A 19,366-nucleotide genomic window follows, 5' to 3' on the forward strand; every position below is an offset into this window, starting at 1 on the left:
CGGATCTGCGAAGCGCAGTTCTACGGCAGCGTTCACCGCGAACAGGTTGGGTTGAGTTCCGGCTCATGCTCGTGACGGCATTACACGAACTTTACACGCGTATCCTTCCCGGTTCCCGGTGGTGAAGAATTGTGCGAATAATTGTCGAAGTGTCTTTCGCGAGTATCTCAAAAGTAGGGACCCTTTCGTTGACCGGAGTTCGTAGTGTGAGGTGTGTGTGCAGGGACGGACTGACCGGCTGACCGTCGACAATGACGATGGACATTAAACAGTCGCGGATGAACGGTGTCAAGGTGACCCCAGGGAGTCCCGGATCGGCCTCGGGTGGGCCCTTGCTGGATCTCCATCTGCAGCATCACCACCATCACCAACATCAGCACCTGCATCAGCACCACCTCCTGCACCACCAGCATCATCCGCTTAATCATCTGCCGCCGTCGCACAGTCCGGTGGCGAAGATCCCGGGCAGCCGGACGTCCGGGAAGCGATCGTTCGACGTGGCGTTCCTGATGATGCCGGACGAGAAGCTGGGCCGCGGGAAGCAACCCAAGCGGCAACTACTGCCCGCCCCCGTCCCCATCCCACAGGCACCGCCGTCACCGACGATCGACGTCGAGAGCGACTCAACCCAGTCGGAGCCGCGGTCGGAGGATCTCTCCCACAAGAGTGGCTTCAGCCCGATCCGGCCGACGTCGGCCGATGTCGAGCGGCACCACTTCGCACCGGACGTGCTGCAGGCGGCGGCGGTAGCGGCCGCGACCGGGCTGGGGCGCCCACCGCTGACCTCGCACGCCGTCCATCCGGCCGGCAGCCTGGGCGACCTGCAAAGCGAACGGCTGGCGTACCTCTTCCCGGGGGCCCGCTTCTACGAACCGTTCGCCGGCGGAGGTCCTTTTCCCCGCGGTGGCCCGGGATCATTGACCGCTTCGCCCGATCTAGCCGACCCACCGCGCAGTGCCTTCTCGAAGGTGGCCGCCAGCCTTGGCGTGCCGGATTCGCCCGGGCCACCACCGCTCAGTCCCGATCGCCACAGTTGTCCTTCGACAAGCCCGCCGATTTCGCTCAGCCCCGGCTCGCAGCACTCGTCCGGCTTCCGGTACGAGTACGGGCCGTTCCTCACACCGGCCGGAAGTCCTCCGGCCCGGCCAGATGATCCGCTCCACGGGAAATCGCCATCGTCGCCGCCGGTACTCGGAAAACACCCGTCGCACGGGGGCCATGGACCCGTCGGCCTCCTGTACCGACCGGTGGGTCCCGATCCGCAGGACCCGAGCGCCAGTGCCAGCCACCCTGCGTATTTCCCCGCCACTGGACCGCACTTCTCGCTCGGGGGGCCGTTCGGTGGAGCGACCGTTGGCACCCCGCCCGTCCCCGAGGTGGACGGTATAATGCGGAACCCGGCCGCCGCTGCCATCCTCTCCACGCTGCTTCCGTCCGCCATGAGCACCTTCACGCTGTCGGCCCAGAACGTGTGTGCCAAGTGCAACATCAGCTTCCGGATGACGAGTGATCTCGTGTACCACATGCGGTCGCACCACAAGAGCGAGCGGGAGGTGCATGATCAGGCGCGCCGGAAGCGCGAGGACAAGCTCAAGTGTCCGGTGTGCAATGAGAGCTTCCGGGAGCGCCACCACCTGACGCGCCACATGACCGCCCACCAGGACAAGGCGGGTGACCTGCTGGAGACGACGACCGGGAAGGGCTCGAAACGGTCGGTGGACCAGCACCCGCATGGCCTGCTCCCCGGTGTGCCGTCCGGACGTCTGGCATAGAGGGCGCGGGCTGCTGTGGCCAACAAAGGCAACCTTAAATGGGAACAGCAAATCGCTAACCATCTGTCAGGATTCTCGGAACACTTCGAACCCCTCCGCCCGGTGGGTGAAACGCCGTGACGGATACTTCAACCACACGCACACACGGGCTGGGCGCAGGGACGCAGAGGGATGTTTCGTCGATTAAAATATGTTTTAATCAACGCACGGAGCCCCCTTCGGCAATCCTTTCGCCTCTCAACAAGCGAAGCGTCTCAACCAAGGAAGGGTCTTGCCGCGGCTATTGTTCCGCCGGCAGGACTCAAGCTGTGCGAAAAACGGGAAAATGAGGCGAGACCGACACGGCGAGGCCAGTGTTCGGCGGAGTGTGTGTGTCCCGGGCCGAAGGACCTGTTTGCAAGAAGCACTCCACACGCGGAGGAATGGAAATTAGACCCACACACACACGCGCGCGCACGCGGGAACTTCTTCAACTCGCACTTCAATTTTCCACCCGACGTCCCGAGCACTCCATTGTCCTGCTGCACCGCAAATTGGAAGGGAATGTGGAAGGGAAAAAACATGTTGAATTTACGTATTAGCTATTTCAAATGTGATATTAAACATACTTACAAAACCCCCGGAGTAGACACGTCAAAAGCCCCCCGAAACAAGAGTCCTTGCACCAAGAAAATTGTATGACCCCCAACGCCAGCGATGGAAGCGCGTAAAGCGCGAACGGAACACAAAATCGAACACAAAAAAACACTGTATTTAATAAATGTTGTCTTATCGTAGCGGAATGGATAATTTTTATTAATGATCACCTCCCGGCGACGTGCACTTATCGCGGAGCACATCCGAAATTCGATTATAAAGCCCACCGGAGTGGAGTGCCGGGTATGTGGAACCGGACGGACGGATCATCATAAATCATCGTGCGGCGTGGCGTGGCATGGCGAGGTCCTGGTTTATTCCCGATTTCCGCGTGGAAGGCGGACAACCGCGTTTTCATTACGTGAAGCACGATTAAATGGCCATGGTTGGCCGACTGGCCGGATTACATTAACATGTTGTCGCTTCTGGTTCCATTTATCAAACCGGCGACGACGGGGCCGGTGGCTGGGCTGGGGCTTGCGGGTCACTGTCGGGCAAACAATAGGTTGCGCCATAGATTGCGAAGCGGAACCAATTCCACTCATCTGTTTTCCTGTTAATTATGAGTTTCTTTGAGTGTTGCAACTTTACGCAGTGTTGGAAAATCATTAGTTTTTCGGTTGATTTTGGGCCAATGGCGAACTGATGATCAAACTGTAGGTCTGTCAGTAGGTTGTCAAAATGTCTACTATTTTGATTGATAATTGCATACGATAGGACCTTGGTGAAAAACTATTTGAAGTATTTTTGGTAACCTATTTTAAGGATCCTCTTTGCGATCGAAACGGTTCAAAGTGAAGTGGCGGATACATGGAAGGATACATGATTTCTTCATAGATGGGCCAACCCAGTTTTAATTTTGAATATGGTAAAGCATTACCAGCATTACTTTGAACATTATGGCCATTTGAACAACATGAATTTTTGCCACTTTATTGAAAAATTAAAAAAATGGTAAAATAATGACTAAAGTTGAAAAAAGAAGCAAATTTTAAGAACTTTTGTTATATTTGTTCAAGATCTTTTATCTGATTTGATGCGTTTTCCGAATAACGAGAGATTAAATGAAAAATGAAAATGGTCGATTAAACCGTCGCTTAAGCTTCGTTAAGTGGGGTTGACGATGGTTACTTTGATAGTTTTGCGTCCATCTGCCAGCACTTGGTGCGGATGTTATCGGTTCTACTATATTTAGGCTGTAAGTCCTTCGTCCCAACCCCAGCGTCGGTTTCGTCTGTTTACCATCAGTGGGTAAATCCTCCGATTAGCCACGGAAACTAACCCGTCCCGGAGTGCTCAGTCTTTCGGCAAACATTCGGCGACACACACTCACACACGGGCTGCGCTAGCGAAATAAATATGTTGCTCATGTGTGCTACGCACCCGTCAATCAGTCTATGCGTCGGCGATCCTATTAGCACTTCATGGTTTTCCGTCAACGCACACACACGCACACCCGTCTGCTGTAGTTAAATTTTCATTTGCTAAATGCTTCCTTCGCCCAGCACGGCCAGTGATCGTCGGTGATGCTTTGGTTCAGAAAATTGCCCCCCGTTTTTTTGTTGCTTCGGGGACAGCCGGTCCCGGGGACAAATATTGACATTGCGAGGCCGGCCACTGGCGGCCAGAGGACCGAGTAGCGCGACCGATGCGGAAGGAGGTCGGCGGTAAAGCAGCGCAAAAAAAATGCAGCCCCCATCATATTCCACATGTTCCACGGGTGCTGCCAATTTTGCTGATGGAGAATATGCTTTCTTGTTTACCATGGCGATAAACCCCGATTGCCGCCGCCCCGGTTCAGCCACATCCCCGGGAGCGTGAAAATCGGCCACGGGTTTTACGCAAAAACGCAACTCCTCTCGCAACATTAGCTACTCGCGCCCGGCACGGACCCGGATGGTGGCAGATTTCATATATCAAAATTATAGTTTATCATATGTGTTTGTGGGCGCCAGCCACCCAAGGGTGGGTCGGTGGGACGGACGGACGGAAGTGTTACTAGAACGCCGTGCCGACATCTCGCCCGCCGATAGGGTGGCCCGGTTCGATGATGGCAACTGTCTGTCGCGTTTGAACGTTGGACCACTTAAAATTATTAAAAACTAAAATTTCCAAATGCACACCAACAGTCGGGCCTCGGGAAAATATGTCGAATCGCGTGCGCCCAGCGCCCAGCGAGGAAATATGGTCGGCCGGCAGGAAAAGCGGAAAATTTTTAGCGCTTTCCCTGAGGAAAAATTCGCGTGTGCCAAAAACGGGTTCGAAGCGTGTCACGCGCTCGACATATGTCGGGTTAGATTTGCGTTTTTGGCCTTTCGCAAGTTTGCAGGGCGGATGTGTTTTAGTGACACCGGTGGTCGGCGCCAGCAAACCTCCGCGGCGTTGGGTTTTGGGCCGGGTTTTCCGGCAATCTGCTCGCCTGGCCAACGGCTCTTGTGGTGAGCATTACTTATCGGGTTCGCCACCGACCGAAGATAGATGCATCGGAGAAAACTCGGTCGTCCGCAAGGGTGGGCTTTCGGACAGTTCGTTCGTGGCCTTATTTATTGTGGAGTTTGGATGGGAGATATCCAATTTTATTTTTAAGGTTTAATTTTTCTTTTCTTTTCTTTTTTAAGCTTTAATCGTGTCCACAGCAAGGGTTGTCTTAACATGAACATTATATAAAGAGGGTAATTATCTAAAATTGGTTAGACATGTTAAAAAGAGGAGAAGTTTACAGTCATTTAAACGAGCTGTAGTTAGCTTTTATACGCATTGCTATTTTCATTTATTTATTGGATAAGAGCAAAGCTCGCTTAAAATTAAACCTTATTTATAAATCAATGAATAATAAATTATTTAAACAAAAGCCCTTCAAACACTTTGAAGTGCAACGAACACCATCAGCATACGGCCACCTCAACCGGTCCGTGGCACAGTCAAAGTTATTGTCAATAAGTTGTAAAGTGCCACAAACAAACACGTCACACATTATTTCGTCAGATTTTCACTCATGTCCTGCGCCCACCACCAAGAGGGGGGAGTCACACTCGTTTGCTACCCAATTGGGTCGCCCTTTTCCCGGGAAACGGGAAGCACTGCCGCGGTGGCAAGACAGTGGAAAATTTGCTTTGTTCGCTGAAGTGATCCGCAACCGCAGCCCGCAAGAAAACTTCAGCCAAAAGCAACAATTGTCCCGTGCCCTTGTCCGAATCCTGATACATCCTGGCGCAAAGGGGAACCTCACCGTCCCTTCAGCGTTGATGGCGACACTGGCGGAAGATTTATTAAGTAAACTTTCCCGAGCACGGCGAGAAGATTACCGAGACCCGGCCGCACGGGTACACGCAGTGACTTATTCAGTGCTTTATCATTTCACCGCCTCTTTAATTCTGTCCCGGATTCTGTCCCGGGGCAGGACGGAGGGCACTCCGGTAGGCGATCCGGAAAAAAGAAAATCATAAACCTCCACCAAACAGAGCCGGGCGGGCTTCGGTCTCATGTCAAGGGAGGCGTATGCCTGTAGCCGCTCATCGCTCGGGAGGGATTCACTGGACAGGGATTTATGTCGGGCCAGCGCATCGGTCGTGTCCTGTGTGGCCGCACACGAGTGGCTCCACGCCTAGGGTGGACCGGCCGACGGCCGGAGACGACCAGCCGACCGACGCTCGGATGATATGTTTGCTTTTCTAATTAACAAATTAAATCATGTGCTGTGCGAATGTGCTCACTTGGCCATGCTGGAGTGCTGGACGAGGCAGAAAACCTGCGGCAGTGGCTCCCTCGGTCCAGCCGGTCCAGTCCAGGTCGGTGGAGACACGAGTTTTGCCGAGAACTTCCACGCCTATTTCAATTACATCGCACCGGGCGCCGGTCTGTAACGGGCTACGGGCTCGATAAATTAAATTAAAGCTTTTAATTTATTGAACGACGGGATTACGCGCTACTTACGTGAATTATTTAATAAATACATGAAATATGCTTTTGTTCCAGCCGGCCTCGGCAGCACCTTGATTTGTGTCGGTCGGCGATGCTGCGACACGACGTTGTTTACATCGAGTGGAAAATGAATTACTTTCTAAGCGTTTACCAGTGCAGTGGACCGTTTTGATTGTTTTATTTTGAACATCAGAGTGTTATCAGAGGATATTTTTGTCTTTTACTCCTGTTTTCCAGAACAAATGGTAATTGAAATCAAAGAACCAGGAATCGAATCTTTTATCAATCTACCCATTTCATAATAAATGAATTTCACTCAAGGATGAAAAGAAACAAAATTGTTCATAAACATGAAGAGAATAAAAAATCGTTTGTGCAGTTTGTGCACCTTTCGAACACTTTCCATAATTTGCTTGGTGTCGTAAGTTTCTATTTTATTACATCTCGTTTCCCTCGTTTGCTGCAAATAAATTTGAAACAAAATTATGGGATCAAACGACGGCTCCAGCGGCAAGTCAGCGCCTGTCACCTTTAATGGTCCGCGGGGATGAATTTGCTCTTCGACACAACCAACAACCCGTAACAAGAGCCGCCACCACCCGGGTGGGTGGCCAACGGGAAAAACTCATAACTTGCGCGGAGTCCAGGCACATCGCAAAGGATACCGATTCAAACGGACGCAAAACACTGGCCGTCGCCGTCACTTTCTTTCGCGCCAGGCTCGCCATTGAAACGTAATTTAACGGTTTTATTTGCATACTTCTTTTTTATGGTGCGACGCACAAATTCGAGCAATAAGGTAATAAATTTTACGATATGCTCAAATCTGCCGCTGCAATAACTACTTTTGTGTCTTTTTGCGGACGGCGGCCCCTTCGGTTTTCGGTGTCCGGCTAGCCTGGCGCAGAAGCAACGCAAATGACCTGCCCCTTATCTGCTCATATGCTCTGCGACATTGGCCAAAGAAGCCGGCGCTCCGATCCGACATGCTACATTTCGTTATGGAAAATAGTTTTCAGGTTCTTCAGGGCCCAAGTTTCGGGCCCTTCGGTTCGGCAAGATTTGGTGAGTGTCGCGAATGGTAAGAAAATCGAATTATTCAATGCATAATCAAGTTCCGTGGTTTTTATCGTACAACGGGCACCAAGAAAAGGACCCCTACGACCCTACGATCAACTTTTGGAGATTTCCGCAACACCCAAAGTTTTCGGTGGGGCGATGAAACCGAACTTATTGCCGAAAACTGGAGCCACAAATCCAACGCAAGAAAAGTTTCCAACTCGCCTTGCATCACATTCAACCATTCGAACACATCCGGTTCGGGACCAAAGTTGCCGGCTTTGGTCGATTAAAGTTTGTTATGTGATTAGTTGTTCTCGGCGGATTCCCTCCATGGCGTTCCGTTCGACGCATTATCCAAGATTGGCGCAGTTCGATTTCATAATGCAATACTTTTGCCAATCAGAAACGGCGCTTCCGCTGCACCGAACCGTCTAGACCACGGATTCGCGGCGACGGCGGTAATGGATCATTACGAGTTTCCTGTTCCGCTGAACGACCTGCTCCTGCGGGAACATTATTTACGAGCAATCAATAGCGAATCGACAGCCAAACGATGAGTAATGTTTCGATTGCATCGCGTCGGGATGCTGATTTTCATTAGCGGAATTTGATTAGTGTTCTTGCGTTACGGTTTTTGGCAGTAAGACGCGGAACCGTTACTTCGAGCGGTCGCCACCCGTTGGGAGAGCATTTTCTTTATAAAATGGTTGCATTTGTTACGTAAACGTTGTAAATAAAAAATAAAAGAAGCTACGAACACAGTTGAAACTCAATCGAAAAGCGTTCGTTTGGATCACTGCCATCGCAGATGGTGGCCACCGGCACACCGGCGATTGAGGAAGATTTTTCTTAAGCCATCAACCCCCGACAGTTCTTGAGCGTTAAGACACTGGGTGCTTAGTATTCTGGCCACATACGCGCATACTTCTGCACCAACTTCAATTCCTTCTTCAATGCTGTTGGCCCTCTTCTGGCTCTCAGCCTCTCGGGCTGCTGAGCTTCGGGCGACAGTTTGATTAATGTCTTTTCGATTGACTTGTCCACCTCTCGGAACGCCGGACAAGTGATCAGAGACTCCGTAGCAGTTCCGTAGGCTACAAACTACTTCCCAGCGCATGGCCGTTAGGAAAGGGTGCACCGAACAGGGGAGGGAAACAAATCGAAACATAATTTCCCGACCATCTACATCATCATTCTTGCCCTAATGGGAGTACCACCTACTCGGAGAACCGGACCGAAATCGCAGTCCGTGTGAAGGATGGGAAAAAGAAAGTAGCTTCTTCCAAAAACCCGCCAGACTGACGTCTTGCTAGCGAGGCTGTTCGACGAACGTGAATAACGACAAAAAAACAATTAGACACCATTCCAATTGGCGAACTCGTAACGAGAAAAGTGTCCCACGAGACCGAAATATTTCCCATGTCAAGCAGCACACCGGATCTCGATTACTCAATCAATGCCAGCGACAACTTATTGGCCGCAGGACTTGCTCACCGACCGTGCTAAGCATTAAATAGCATTTCGAAATTAGGATAAACTTTAATTAAAGATGATAAAGATTATTTCTAGTTACTGTCAGACTTTATCGGTAGAAATTCATGAGAAGCATTTTTGGAGACAACCTTTTATAAAATGTTTCATTATGAAAAATAATTATAAGTTTAGCATACCAGTTTTTTCTTGTCAACTTGTCCATTGGACTGTGAAACCAATATCAATTTTTATTGATTTGAAAATAAAATTGTTTGAAGAATAAGAATAATAATGTCATTGAATGGTTTACTACATCAAGAAATATATTGTTTTTCGCACATTAAACCCATGACAACATTGAAGATCGAAATGAGCAAGACAAAACGGAAACGCTTGAATAAACGCTTCAGCCTCGATCGATTACGACACCGCCCGTCAATCCGCCCAAGTCCACCCACTTCGAGCAAATGGCGCGTATCGGATATCGGATCAACTCACAGCATCCCCATTTGTCAGAGTATTGCGAGGCGAGTTGTAATGAATGTTTCTCTTTTCTCCTCGCCGTTGTTGTTGTTGTTGTTGGTTGGATACCGATCGATTATCGTCCGCTGAGAGCGCTCGCGCGTGTGTGCGTGTTGATGTACTGATTGAATTACAATAAAAACAGCTAATCTGTTTATCAGCCGAACCGCAGTCCCGGTGCCGCCCGCTGACAAGCCGCCGCCCGGCCGGCCCGCGTGCCGCAACAACACAAACAGGCAGCCCAACATAAGCCACATTACGGCCGAAGGTGTCAAGCGACCCAACCCGTGCTCCCGACCGCATTGCGTGCATTCCAGGGTTCCATCCTGGCCCGGCGGCTTGTTTGTCTCTGTTGTGCGTTCAAGGTTTATGTATTGAGACATCAATTCACACCCGTCGCGCGTGGAAGGCCGCCGCCATCGTAAATTACTCAATCTGGTACTTCCGGCGGCGCAGCGGCCGTGCACGTGTGTCCTTCGCCGCCCGACCCTTCGACCCGGTGGACCCCGCTCGGTCACGTGCCGTCAATTTACGGTAGATTATAAACCGACACTTCCGCCCGATGCCGATGGTGGTGATTCGATTTGCTGCTCGTAAAATCTTTGACCATAGCCCAGGCTCTTCGGCGCATCTCCGGACGTTTATGGTGGCATTAGTATCAATGATGAGCACACTTCCGCGCCGCCCGGGATAAAGGAGTCAGTGACGGTGTCAGCGAATGGCGGATCGTGTCTTGGAACGGAGCCTGCACCGCCGACGACGAAAGGCATTAATATGTTCGGTCATTATTTATGCTAATTTGATTACGCTTGCAGGGCCGTGGTTGCATAAACTGAACCGGCCGGTGCCGGTGACTTGTGAGAAATCTCGAAACGAAACAATTACAATTCGTCCTTCTTCCTTTTTTCTCCCCCATACGCCACACATTGTCAAGCGACGGCCTACAAGGAGCCATGAATAAAAGGACCAACCCTGTGCTGTCGTCCTTCGCCCAACGTTTGGATGTGGAGAAAATCAGGAAAAAAAGACTTTATAAAACATGAGCAAAACCTTCACCGTAACCGACGGTGCTGGAATAAAATTGCGGTTAAACATCCGGCCCCGGAGGAAGTTATGCGAAGTTCGTACAAAAAGTTATGCTGCTCAAAGAGATAAAATTCGGGTGGAGTAAAAAGGCCACATAAAAAATATTCAGAGAGTTAAACATTTGAATAAAAGTTTCAATCCTAGGGAGGTTATTTAAGATGTTACGATTGCCGAGAGCAGAACAGCACAAACCTCGATGTAGGTAAAGTAAAGCAACCTCGAAATGAAGCAGAGGATTTTTTTTTGCAAAGTTGAATAGGAGATGCAGCAAGAAATATAAACAAATTAAATAATAAATCAAACAAACAAATAATAAATCGAATAAAAGAAGTAGCTATCTTAAAACAATTCAATTCTCTGTTTCACATGAAGCAATAAATGTAACAATCGTAACATGGCATGGCAACCGCCGTGATACCTCATTTGACCATCAGCGAAAGGTACGCCGATGGTTCGGTTACAGGGCTCCAGTGAGCATCCGCACAGCGCCATTGTTCCCCATTGTTGTTCTGGCCTCCACATACCGGATGTCAGCGGCAACTTCTGTTCGGACCGGTACGGAAGTGCAGCGGATTCGGATTGCTTTACATTAGTGTATTTAAATAAGCCCCATTTCGACCGTGGCCGGCAGTTTTTGGTGGCGACCACCGTTCGCCGCCGCTGTAACAATGGCCGCCAGCCTCCAGCACGGGGCGACCAAATCGGAGAGCGAAATTTCGGATACATTTTCCGGGACGGCTCGTATGTGGCTCGGGCCGCATCGCTTCACGCGAAGGAAGGATCGCTTCCCGCACGGGACATCCGGGACGGGCCGCTAAAGTGAAAACTGTTTTCATTTAATTTTCCTACAAATTTATTCCAACGACAACGATAATGGACCGCAGCCGCGGCGGATGGGCGCGCACCCGACAACAATGGCCGCCCCACTCAACACGGAGCGCATCGCTTGCCAGGCCACTTGTCTCCCCGTTGTCCCGGCCCCCGCGAGGATGGAGCAGGATGTCTCTCTCACGAATTTCCTTTCGCTCCACGTGCATATTGTAGCGAGGAACGGAGTCCGGCTCGGTGGGCAGGTTTTCTATCTCCAGCATCCAACGGGCGAACGGTTTTCATGGGAATGTGATTTATTAGCTTCCCCTGTCCCCGGAGAAACCCACCAAACGCCGAGCGGCGGCATCATAAATCGAGCATCGTATGGCACCGAACCTGGCTGCCTGCTGCAGTATTGTGCCGCAGCAGATATCGGAAGGATAAGGTCAAAAGGACATGCCTTCAGATTAATATTTGAATGAGGATTACTGTCAGGGCCGGTGAATGCGTTGCGTTGGCCCTTCGGATCGTACCGGAATTGGAGCGAGAGAGAGAGAGAGAGGGAGAGAGGGGGTCCAGTTCCGTGCCGGAACTGGTACCAGATTTATGAAACTTTTCCTAAGCTTGAGACGGTTTGTGCTGCGTTGGCAGCTAAATTTGAATGGACAAAAAATGCACAAATCTGAACGAACTGACCGATTCCGGCGTACGACACGCTTCTGCGCCATATCTGGGCTGCTAAAGCTGTGCCTTCAACTATTCAACAGTTTTTTTACTTCTTTTTCTGTTAGAATCATTTTCTAAGCACTGATTTGGTGGAGCGGCATTATCCTTCCTTTTCCGATAATGGTTCCCCAAAAAAGTACTCCATTTAAATGCAGGTCAAATGCCATTAATCAAGACTTTCAAATCAATTTCAAGCACACTAAATTTATTCATAAATGCGTTTAATTTGCAAAACTGCGTTATTTATCATTTCTTTACCAAGCAAAGTAGTTACGGATGCAGTGACAAGCTTATTACATAAGCGTTATTGTTGCCCAATGCAAGAAAACAGTGAAAAATAGAACAAAAATATAACTTAAACTTAAAGAAACATGAAATGAAGAAAATGTAATGAGTAATTTTAAAGTAAGTAAGTAATAAACAACATTGTGATATATGAAAAATGTATGTATTATTATTGTAAACAAGTAAGTTAGAGTTATAGTAGAAGTTATAAATTTTATCTCATAACTTTATGATAAGGATGCCAAAGGATATTGATACGCGGGGCCTGCTCTCTGTGGTTCGATGTGCCCTTTTTAAGGTGATGAAACATTTTATTCAACCAAAAGCCTCATCAAAAACCTCATCAGCAGGAACGATGCTTTCCGATGATTACTAATTACTGACCGCAGGCAAAAGACGCTGGTCCTCGCTGGCCATGGCATCCCAAAACATACTGACCGTCGGGCCGGGGCATGGTTTTTCGATTTTTATGCTAATAGTCACTTTCCGTCCACTCACACACAGGCACACTGACCGTTCGATTTCGTCTTCCAAAACTCGATCGCACATCCTTCTCCCCACGAAACCCCCGGGGTGTATCAGAATGTGGCTGATGGTGGCATCCACCAAAAAAAGGCAGCCACATTGGCCACAAGTTATGTAAATAACAATATGATTCTGGGCCACTCGGTCCCGGATCCCGGGTCGCACACACGTGGCCATCATCATCGATGACGCCCTTTGGCGCCCTTATTTACCACGGAAGAGCTGCTGCCCTTTTTTCCCGCAGCACTAAATGGGCGGAGCCACCGAGTTCGATGTCCTGGGAGCGTCCTGACGGGCAGTGCGAAGGGCGCATGGCAACCAACACCACCAACACGGTCGGGGACTCTCGCTCGTGCTGCTGTTGGGGCGCGCTGGCTCCGGCTAACCAATGCGCGCTTCGGCTCTCCGCTTCCGCCGCGTCAGCCGTACCGCAACAAAAAAGGACACCAACGGAGCGAAACCTTGGCCCGGGGCCCGGCCCGGAGGGGGGAAGGACTCTCGGTGCGCCATACAATTTAACACGTCCATATTTGCACGCTCACACAGCCACACAGCCTCGCGTCGCGGACCGAACAGCAGCGCCATATCGCGAAGCATAAGTTGGTGGAAAATATTAGCGCAAACACCACCCTGTGGCCCTGGCCGCCCGCGCAACATTACGAGGGCGGAGGCTGTTTTATGTCATGTTTCATATTTTTCTCTCACCCAGACAAAGGACCAGGACCGCCGAGCGGGTGCGAGTAGGCAGCACATGGCTGGGTTTCGGTGGGTCGCAGATACGCACACACAAAAAACTCAAGCCCCCCCACGACCGGTCCTTGCATAAGCTTTCGCCCACAGCGCCCCCCCACGGTGGGTGGGTTTGCGTTCTGTGGTTTTTAGTTTATTTCTCTCCCCTTTTTTTGCGCTGAGACGTCTTCCCGTGGGCAAGATGCAGATGTACGGATGCCGATACCGGCCGAGAGGGGAACGGGCAAGAAACAGACAAGAGAAATCATAACACTCACCACCAACCTGCCAGCCAGCCAGCCAGCCGCAGCCGTAGCGTGCGGGTGTTATTATTTTTTATGACGGTTTATGAAAATTGAGAATATTGTGTGGCGCTATTTGTTGGCCCGCATTTGCGTTCGCTTTTTATTTATGTTTTCGGCCATTTCTTTTTGGGTGGGGCTGGCAACGAGATGCTTGTAGCTTTTTGTCCGTTTCTAGATTTTCCTTTACGGGCAGCATTTGGAAGAGTTAGCATGATGCACAGCACCGGACAGCGATTCAAGCGTGTAAAGAGATCAAACGACAGTGCTTATGGTGTCAAGACATTCGGGATGGCTCAAGTCTGTGGATTGTGGATTGAAAAAATCAGTGTTCGGATAAAAGGGTCTGAAAGTTTCAAAAATATATAAATTAAATTATGTGTAATACTTTACAATCGTAACTTTCATATACAAAATTTCAAACAAAAGCTTCTGTGAATTCCATATAGCAACTCAATATAAAATGTAACCAGCCATAACAAACAACGGAACGCTAGGCTCACAGAAACTTTATCGTTTTCGGTAAGGGCAAATCTGCATGTGCCGTTCTGGCAGCATCGGACGACGCTAACCTTTGGCTAGATATCGATCATAACGCCAGGATGACCCACCGAAGCTTGGGCGGGTGGGAAACGGAATCCTTCCGATTCTTATGTCCCAGTTCCGCACTACCATATTTACATGTCTGGCGGTAGTCGCATCTGTAGTCCGGTGCCGGCGAGATGGAAGCCTTACAGAAGCCGTCCACATACACACACACACACAGTTGCAGTTGGCAGGACCAACTTTTCAATTCAATTTTCATCTCGTCCTTAAGAAAGCCCAGGACCCGGGCTTGGGCCCGGGCCGAGCATATTTTTCTTGGCCGGCAAGAAAAGCTGTTTCAACCCGGCAACTTTTGCTCCAGACAAAACATGGCCATTTAAATATCAAAACAAGTACCCCATAAATAAGTGGGCCAGTGGCAAGTTGCAGCAGCACCGTCCTGCGCTTTGCAGCATATTGTTTTGCGTTGCGCATAGGTTTGTGCTTTCAGTTCCGCATTGTTTTCTTTTTTCTGTTACTCAGTCGTTCCTGGCTCTCGCTGCAAGGGAGTCGCACTTTGCATATTGCCTACCGCTGCCAGCTTTAGGTCCTGCTGGAGGCTCGGGTAGGGCTCATTATGTGCATGCACACTAGCGCAGCGCAGGGAAACAATATGAAACTGTTGGGAAAAACTCATCTCACACGCAGGACACACGAGATGAGGCACACAATTTATGTGCATAATGATCAAGCCCCAAGTGTGTCAGGCAAGCTTCAGGCTGGCCGCTCCAGTTTGTGACTAAAAAAGAGACACTGGACAACTGGACGGGCCAACAGGACCATCACCATCAACAGTAGACCCATTTGTTTCCCACATTGTGCATATGCATTCTAGAATAAATCGCCCTTTAGTTTTGGCCGCTCAACAAGGCCGTTGAGCATAATATAGGAATTATTTAGATTCGCAGCGCGGATGAATGTTCTACTAAATTGTTCGCATTGCATTGGATTAATTTTCCTATTTTCAAACGATTGATCAATAGATCGTTCAATTACTTTCCGCGACGCCACAAAGGACCTCCTGACTCAAAATTTCCCTGAAGCATGTTAAACACACTACTCGAGTTTAGTATTTTGAACTAGATAACGGTCCGGCAAATAAATTGGCACAAATTGCAGAGTGTTTGCATATTGTCCCGCACCCGCTCGTTCGTGGGCTGGCCGGCCAGCGACCGCAGCTTCGCGAGCCCGACATTATGTTAGCATTTTTATGCTCCGCTTGCTGGCTCGCTGCCTGCCGCACCTTGCACGCTGCAGCACCCTGCCGGGATCATACAGGGCAAGAGCAGAAGTGGGACACACTCACACACACACAGGATCTAACACACATTTGAAACCGACAACATGTTCGGATCCTTTTGCGTCCTTCCGTCCCGCGGGGTCGTCGTGGTGGTGGTGGTGTTTAGCACATTGTTGGCGATTATCCTTCGCGGGCGCGAGGCACTCCGGAAGGTCAGGACGGCCGGCAGCGGCAGCAGCAGCAGCAGCAAACAGCATCTCATTTTGGGCAAACAATAGGTACCGCGCGTAGAAATATGCTGACATATGTGCGTCGGGAAGAATCGTCCTCAGTCGCTCCGAGTCCACCCGCAGGGGTGGTTTACGCTGTCGCTCGTCTCCCCTCCTTCTTCGGAACGCAATCGGATAAACCGCCGGCACCAGCAATCGCCTCGGGTTAGGACCCGGGCGGACAATTATCTGCTCGCTCGCTCGCTCTGTGTGTGTGTGTGTTGGGAAGTTGATTTTGAGTAGCATTTTTATGGCGTTGTAATGGACTCGCGGTGGCGCGGTGCAGCATCTCCCGAGGTCCCGGCTACGATGATTACTGTTATTACAGCTTTTAAGGGTGGCATATGGTGGCGAAACCGCGGCTCTACATTAAAAGGATCTCTTCATCAGCGCGGCCCGGCTCGAGGTGATTCACCGACCCCACGGGGCACGGATCCCCCGGGGAAAGAGAGGAACTTGTCGCACTTTGATCAGTTCCGGGGAGTTCAATTGAAGCGGTTCTAGCGTTTGGCGAAATTTGGAAAAAGGGTGCCAATTCCCGTTTTGTTATGTGTTTGGTGAATATTATTTTGATGTTACAATATTTCAGCCTCTTTTAGGAATAGGATGGTGAAAGATATCAACTACACACTCCTGAGAACAATTTCAAACTTGTGTCTATTGTTTCATCTCATTTGCGCTTATCTACTTGAGCTTATCTACTTTTCCTTTAGCTGCATGTTTGTTTTTCAATAATTTTGAACCAATGTGAGCTTTTTTATATATCAACTTTTCCTTTCTATTTTTCAATTCTCCTTTTTATCAAGGTAAAGAATTAGAGCTTTTCTGAGTTCTTTCCCCACAAAAAAAAGTGATCCTTTTTCCTTTTACTGAACGTTTTTCCTTCTAAGCACTTTTCGCTGCGCGGTGCCCGTCGGGGAACTGATTGCCGGAAGGAGTGTGTGTTTGAACACTTGTTACCGAGAGAGCGAGCGTCACTAACAGCGAGGCCAGGCCCACCGGGCAAGTGGAAAGACTACCTCTTCATTGCCCCTACACCCGGCTAACATCGACCCATCCCATCGCTCTCGTGGACCGCCGACGGAACGATGAAGTCATTCCTGATGAAGTGCGGCCACCGTTCGAAGGGTGATGCACGCGGGTCCCCCTGCGAAGCATAGGTAGGTGCTGCCATCATCTGTCACATTTCATTACGCTCCTGTCGCATTTGCAACCAGCAAATAGCGAACCCCTGACGGCCACACCCTGCCCTAGCTTTCTTGATGACGCGGCACGGCAAGGCCGCGGCATTTGCGAGGGTAGCCCGTTGTGCCGGAAGGCAGCATATTTTTTTTCCTTCCCCGATTTGCCGATGGCACATTTCGGGTCATCTCGGCGGACGTCACCAATGTGATCGTCCCGGCGGGATTCACGGTTCGCTTCCGGCCCCGTGCTGGATCATGTTAATTGGTTTTATATGATTGCAACAATCGTAAAGTGTGGTTGGCAGCATATTTAAAAGAGCGCGCGCGACACTTGCGTCCCGGTTGCGGCCTGCGCTGTGACAAGGAAATATGCTCCGGCTTGCTGGGAGTGTGCTTTATGGAAATTTTGCTACCAAGAGGCTGCTTGAAAAAAATTGACTGCTCGCTGGCTAACAATAAAAAGTCTTACAAAATAAGTCCTGTTTGAAACCATTTATCACACAACTTCAGGCCTACGGGCTTAAGATGTCGGTCCGAAAAGCTTAAACACGCATCTAACGCAGAAAACGGCCAACAGTCGCTTTGGCGAAGTGCGCCCGAAATTCAAACCCAGCGAATGGTGCGATTTTGGCGCCCCAACGAATGGCCCGGAAATGGCAAGATAGCGCACCGGCATCGGTGAAAATAGCACCCGCTGGGTGGGTCCAACAGCTACGGGCATTAACCCAGCAATCGATATCTGGGCTTCGCAAGGACACGGCCACTGTCCTTTTGGACGTCTCCGAATTTTCCTTTCGTGTGCGAAAGAAGCCACATCAGCGTGGCACCGGCATCGGCGCTAACCCTTCGGGGGCTTCGTAGGTGAGCGAAAACTTTCGAACTACTAAGAATTTGTTTAAGAAAAATTGTTTTTGTGTAATTTAAACCAACATTTGAACAAAGCCTAATTTCCGAAAAAGATTTATTCAGAACGAAATCTTCCAGTTTTTCGATTCGATGGTTTTTAGGAGCCAACGCTCGATCTAAACCAAAACAATATTTAGCAAATCATAACCATTGTCGCATTAATGGGTTAAGGGATGAGCATCGCAACCGTTGGTCCAACAGACCAGGAATGGGCCGAAAATTCAATCAGAAAAGTGTTGCGGTACGGTGCAGATTTATACTCCCGACGGGCGGCGTTATCGGCCACCTTACGGCTGACTTAACTCGTTCGTGCACCATTGTTTAACGCCGTGAAATATCGAAATAATACTTTCCAACCGACCGGCCGTGGCGCAGAACCAATGCCGGTAACTCTTTCGGCGCGACTTTCGGCACGAGAGGTGAGTTGCTGGCAACCGATTCTTCGGTGGCTTCGGTGGCCTCGGCAAGGTGGATGAAAATGGCTGCCTTTAATGGTTAACTTTCTAGGAAGGAGTTTGCTACCTTCTTTCTGGCCGCACCGGGAGTATGTGCTTACAGCGGCACTGGTTGAATGAGCATTCGCTTGGCGTCGGTACGATAAGGACCCGTGCTCTGTGATTGATACGCGTGGCACTCGCGTTCGGCGTCGTAATAGTTCCTTCGAAAACCCCAGAACCCGATTCGCGTAACTAGCGTGGCTCATTAGCATAATTTGATCGTAATCCACCCGAAACAGAGCAATACCGTCCGTTGATTTTTATTTCACTTTGCGGCTCTCCGTTGCGCGGCACCCCACAACAACCACAACATCTTCTCGGAGGTGTTTCAAAAATTGATAAAACCCGCGCCGTAAATCATGAGCCTGCCAGGGCGCCGATAACAATCATCATCAGCCACCGGCAAACGGTTCCTTGCTCGTTTGTGGAGTCGTTCCTGATCCTGTCGACCGAAAAATGGTTCGTGAAAATTCCCACCGCTAAGTTGGTCTCTGTGGTGCCGTCTTTTGGAGCGGGAACAAGGACCTATTCGAAAGCCAAATAAAAAAAATGTACACACACAGGCACCAACACCTTGCAGGCTTCAAACAAACCAGAATGTGGCAGCAATCACTGGGCCTTAAGTGGAACCGTTTTATGGTTGCTCAAAAATCACTTTGAAGCCACCGAGGGGAACAGGGATTTAAACGCGGCAAGGAATCGCCCAATTTGATCCTTGAAAGTCGTTCCCACTCGGTGGCGTGCTCGTCCCAGGTTGGTGGCCGTGCATACGTCGTCGCACGTCGCGTAATTTATTATGCTAATTTCTGCGCACGTACAAATGACTGCTCCTTTAT

At 49.9% G+C, this 19,366-nt stretch overlaps 1 protein-coding gene across 1 annotated transcript; it reads left to right on the forward strand.

Moving 5' to 3' along the window:
• Positions 1 to 251: 251 nt before the first annotated feature.
• LOC128267016 (PR domain zinc finger protein 8) lies at positions 252 to 1,772 on the forward strand. The gene has a single exon (XM_053003807.1). It carries the CDS (start codon positions 252 to 254, stop codon positions 1,770 to 1,772), a length of 1,521 nt encoding a protein of 506 aa, XP_052859767.1.
• The last annotated feature ends 17,594 nt before the right edge of the window (positions 1,773 to 19,366 follow it).

The sequence above is a fragment of the Anopheles cruzii genome, chromosome 2 (genome assembly GCF_943734635.1).
Source record: "Anopheles cruzii chromosome 2, idAnoCruzAS_RS32_06, whole genome shotgun sequence".
NCBI lineage: Eukaryota > Metazoa > Arthropoda > Insecta > Diptera > Culicidae > Anopheles > Anopheles cruzii.

Excerpts from the sequence above, each read along its gene's own strand:
- LOC128267016 (XM_053003807.1), top strand. The coding sequence starts at position 252 with ATGACGATGGACATTAAACAGTCGCGGATGAACGGTGTCAAGGTGACC.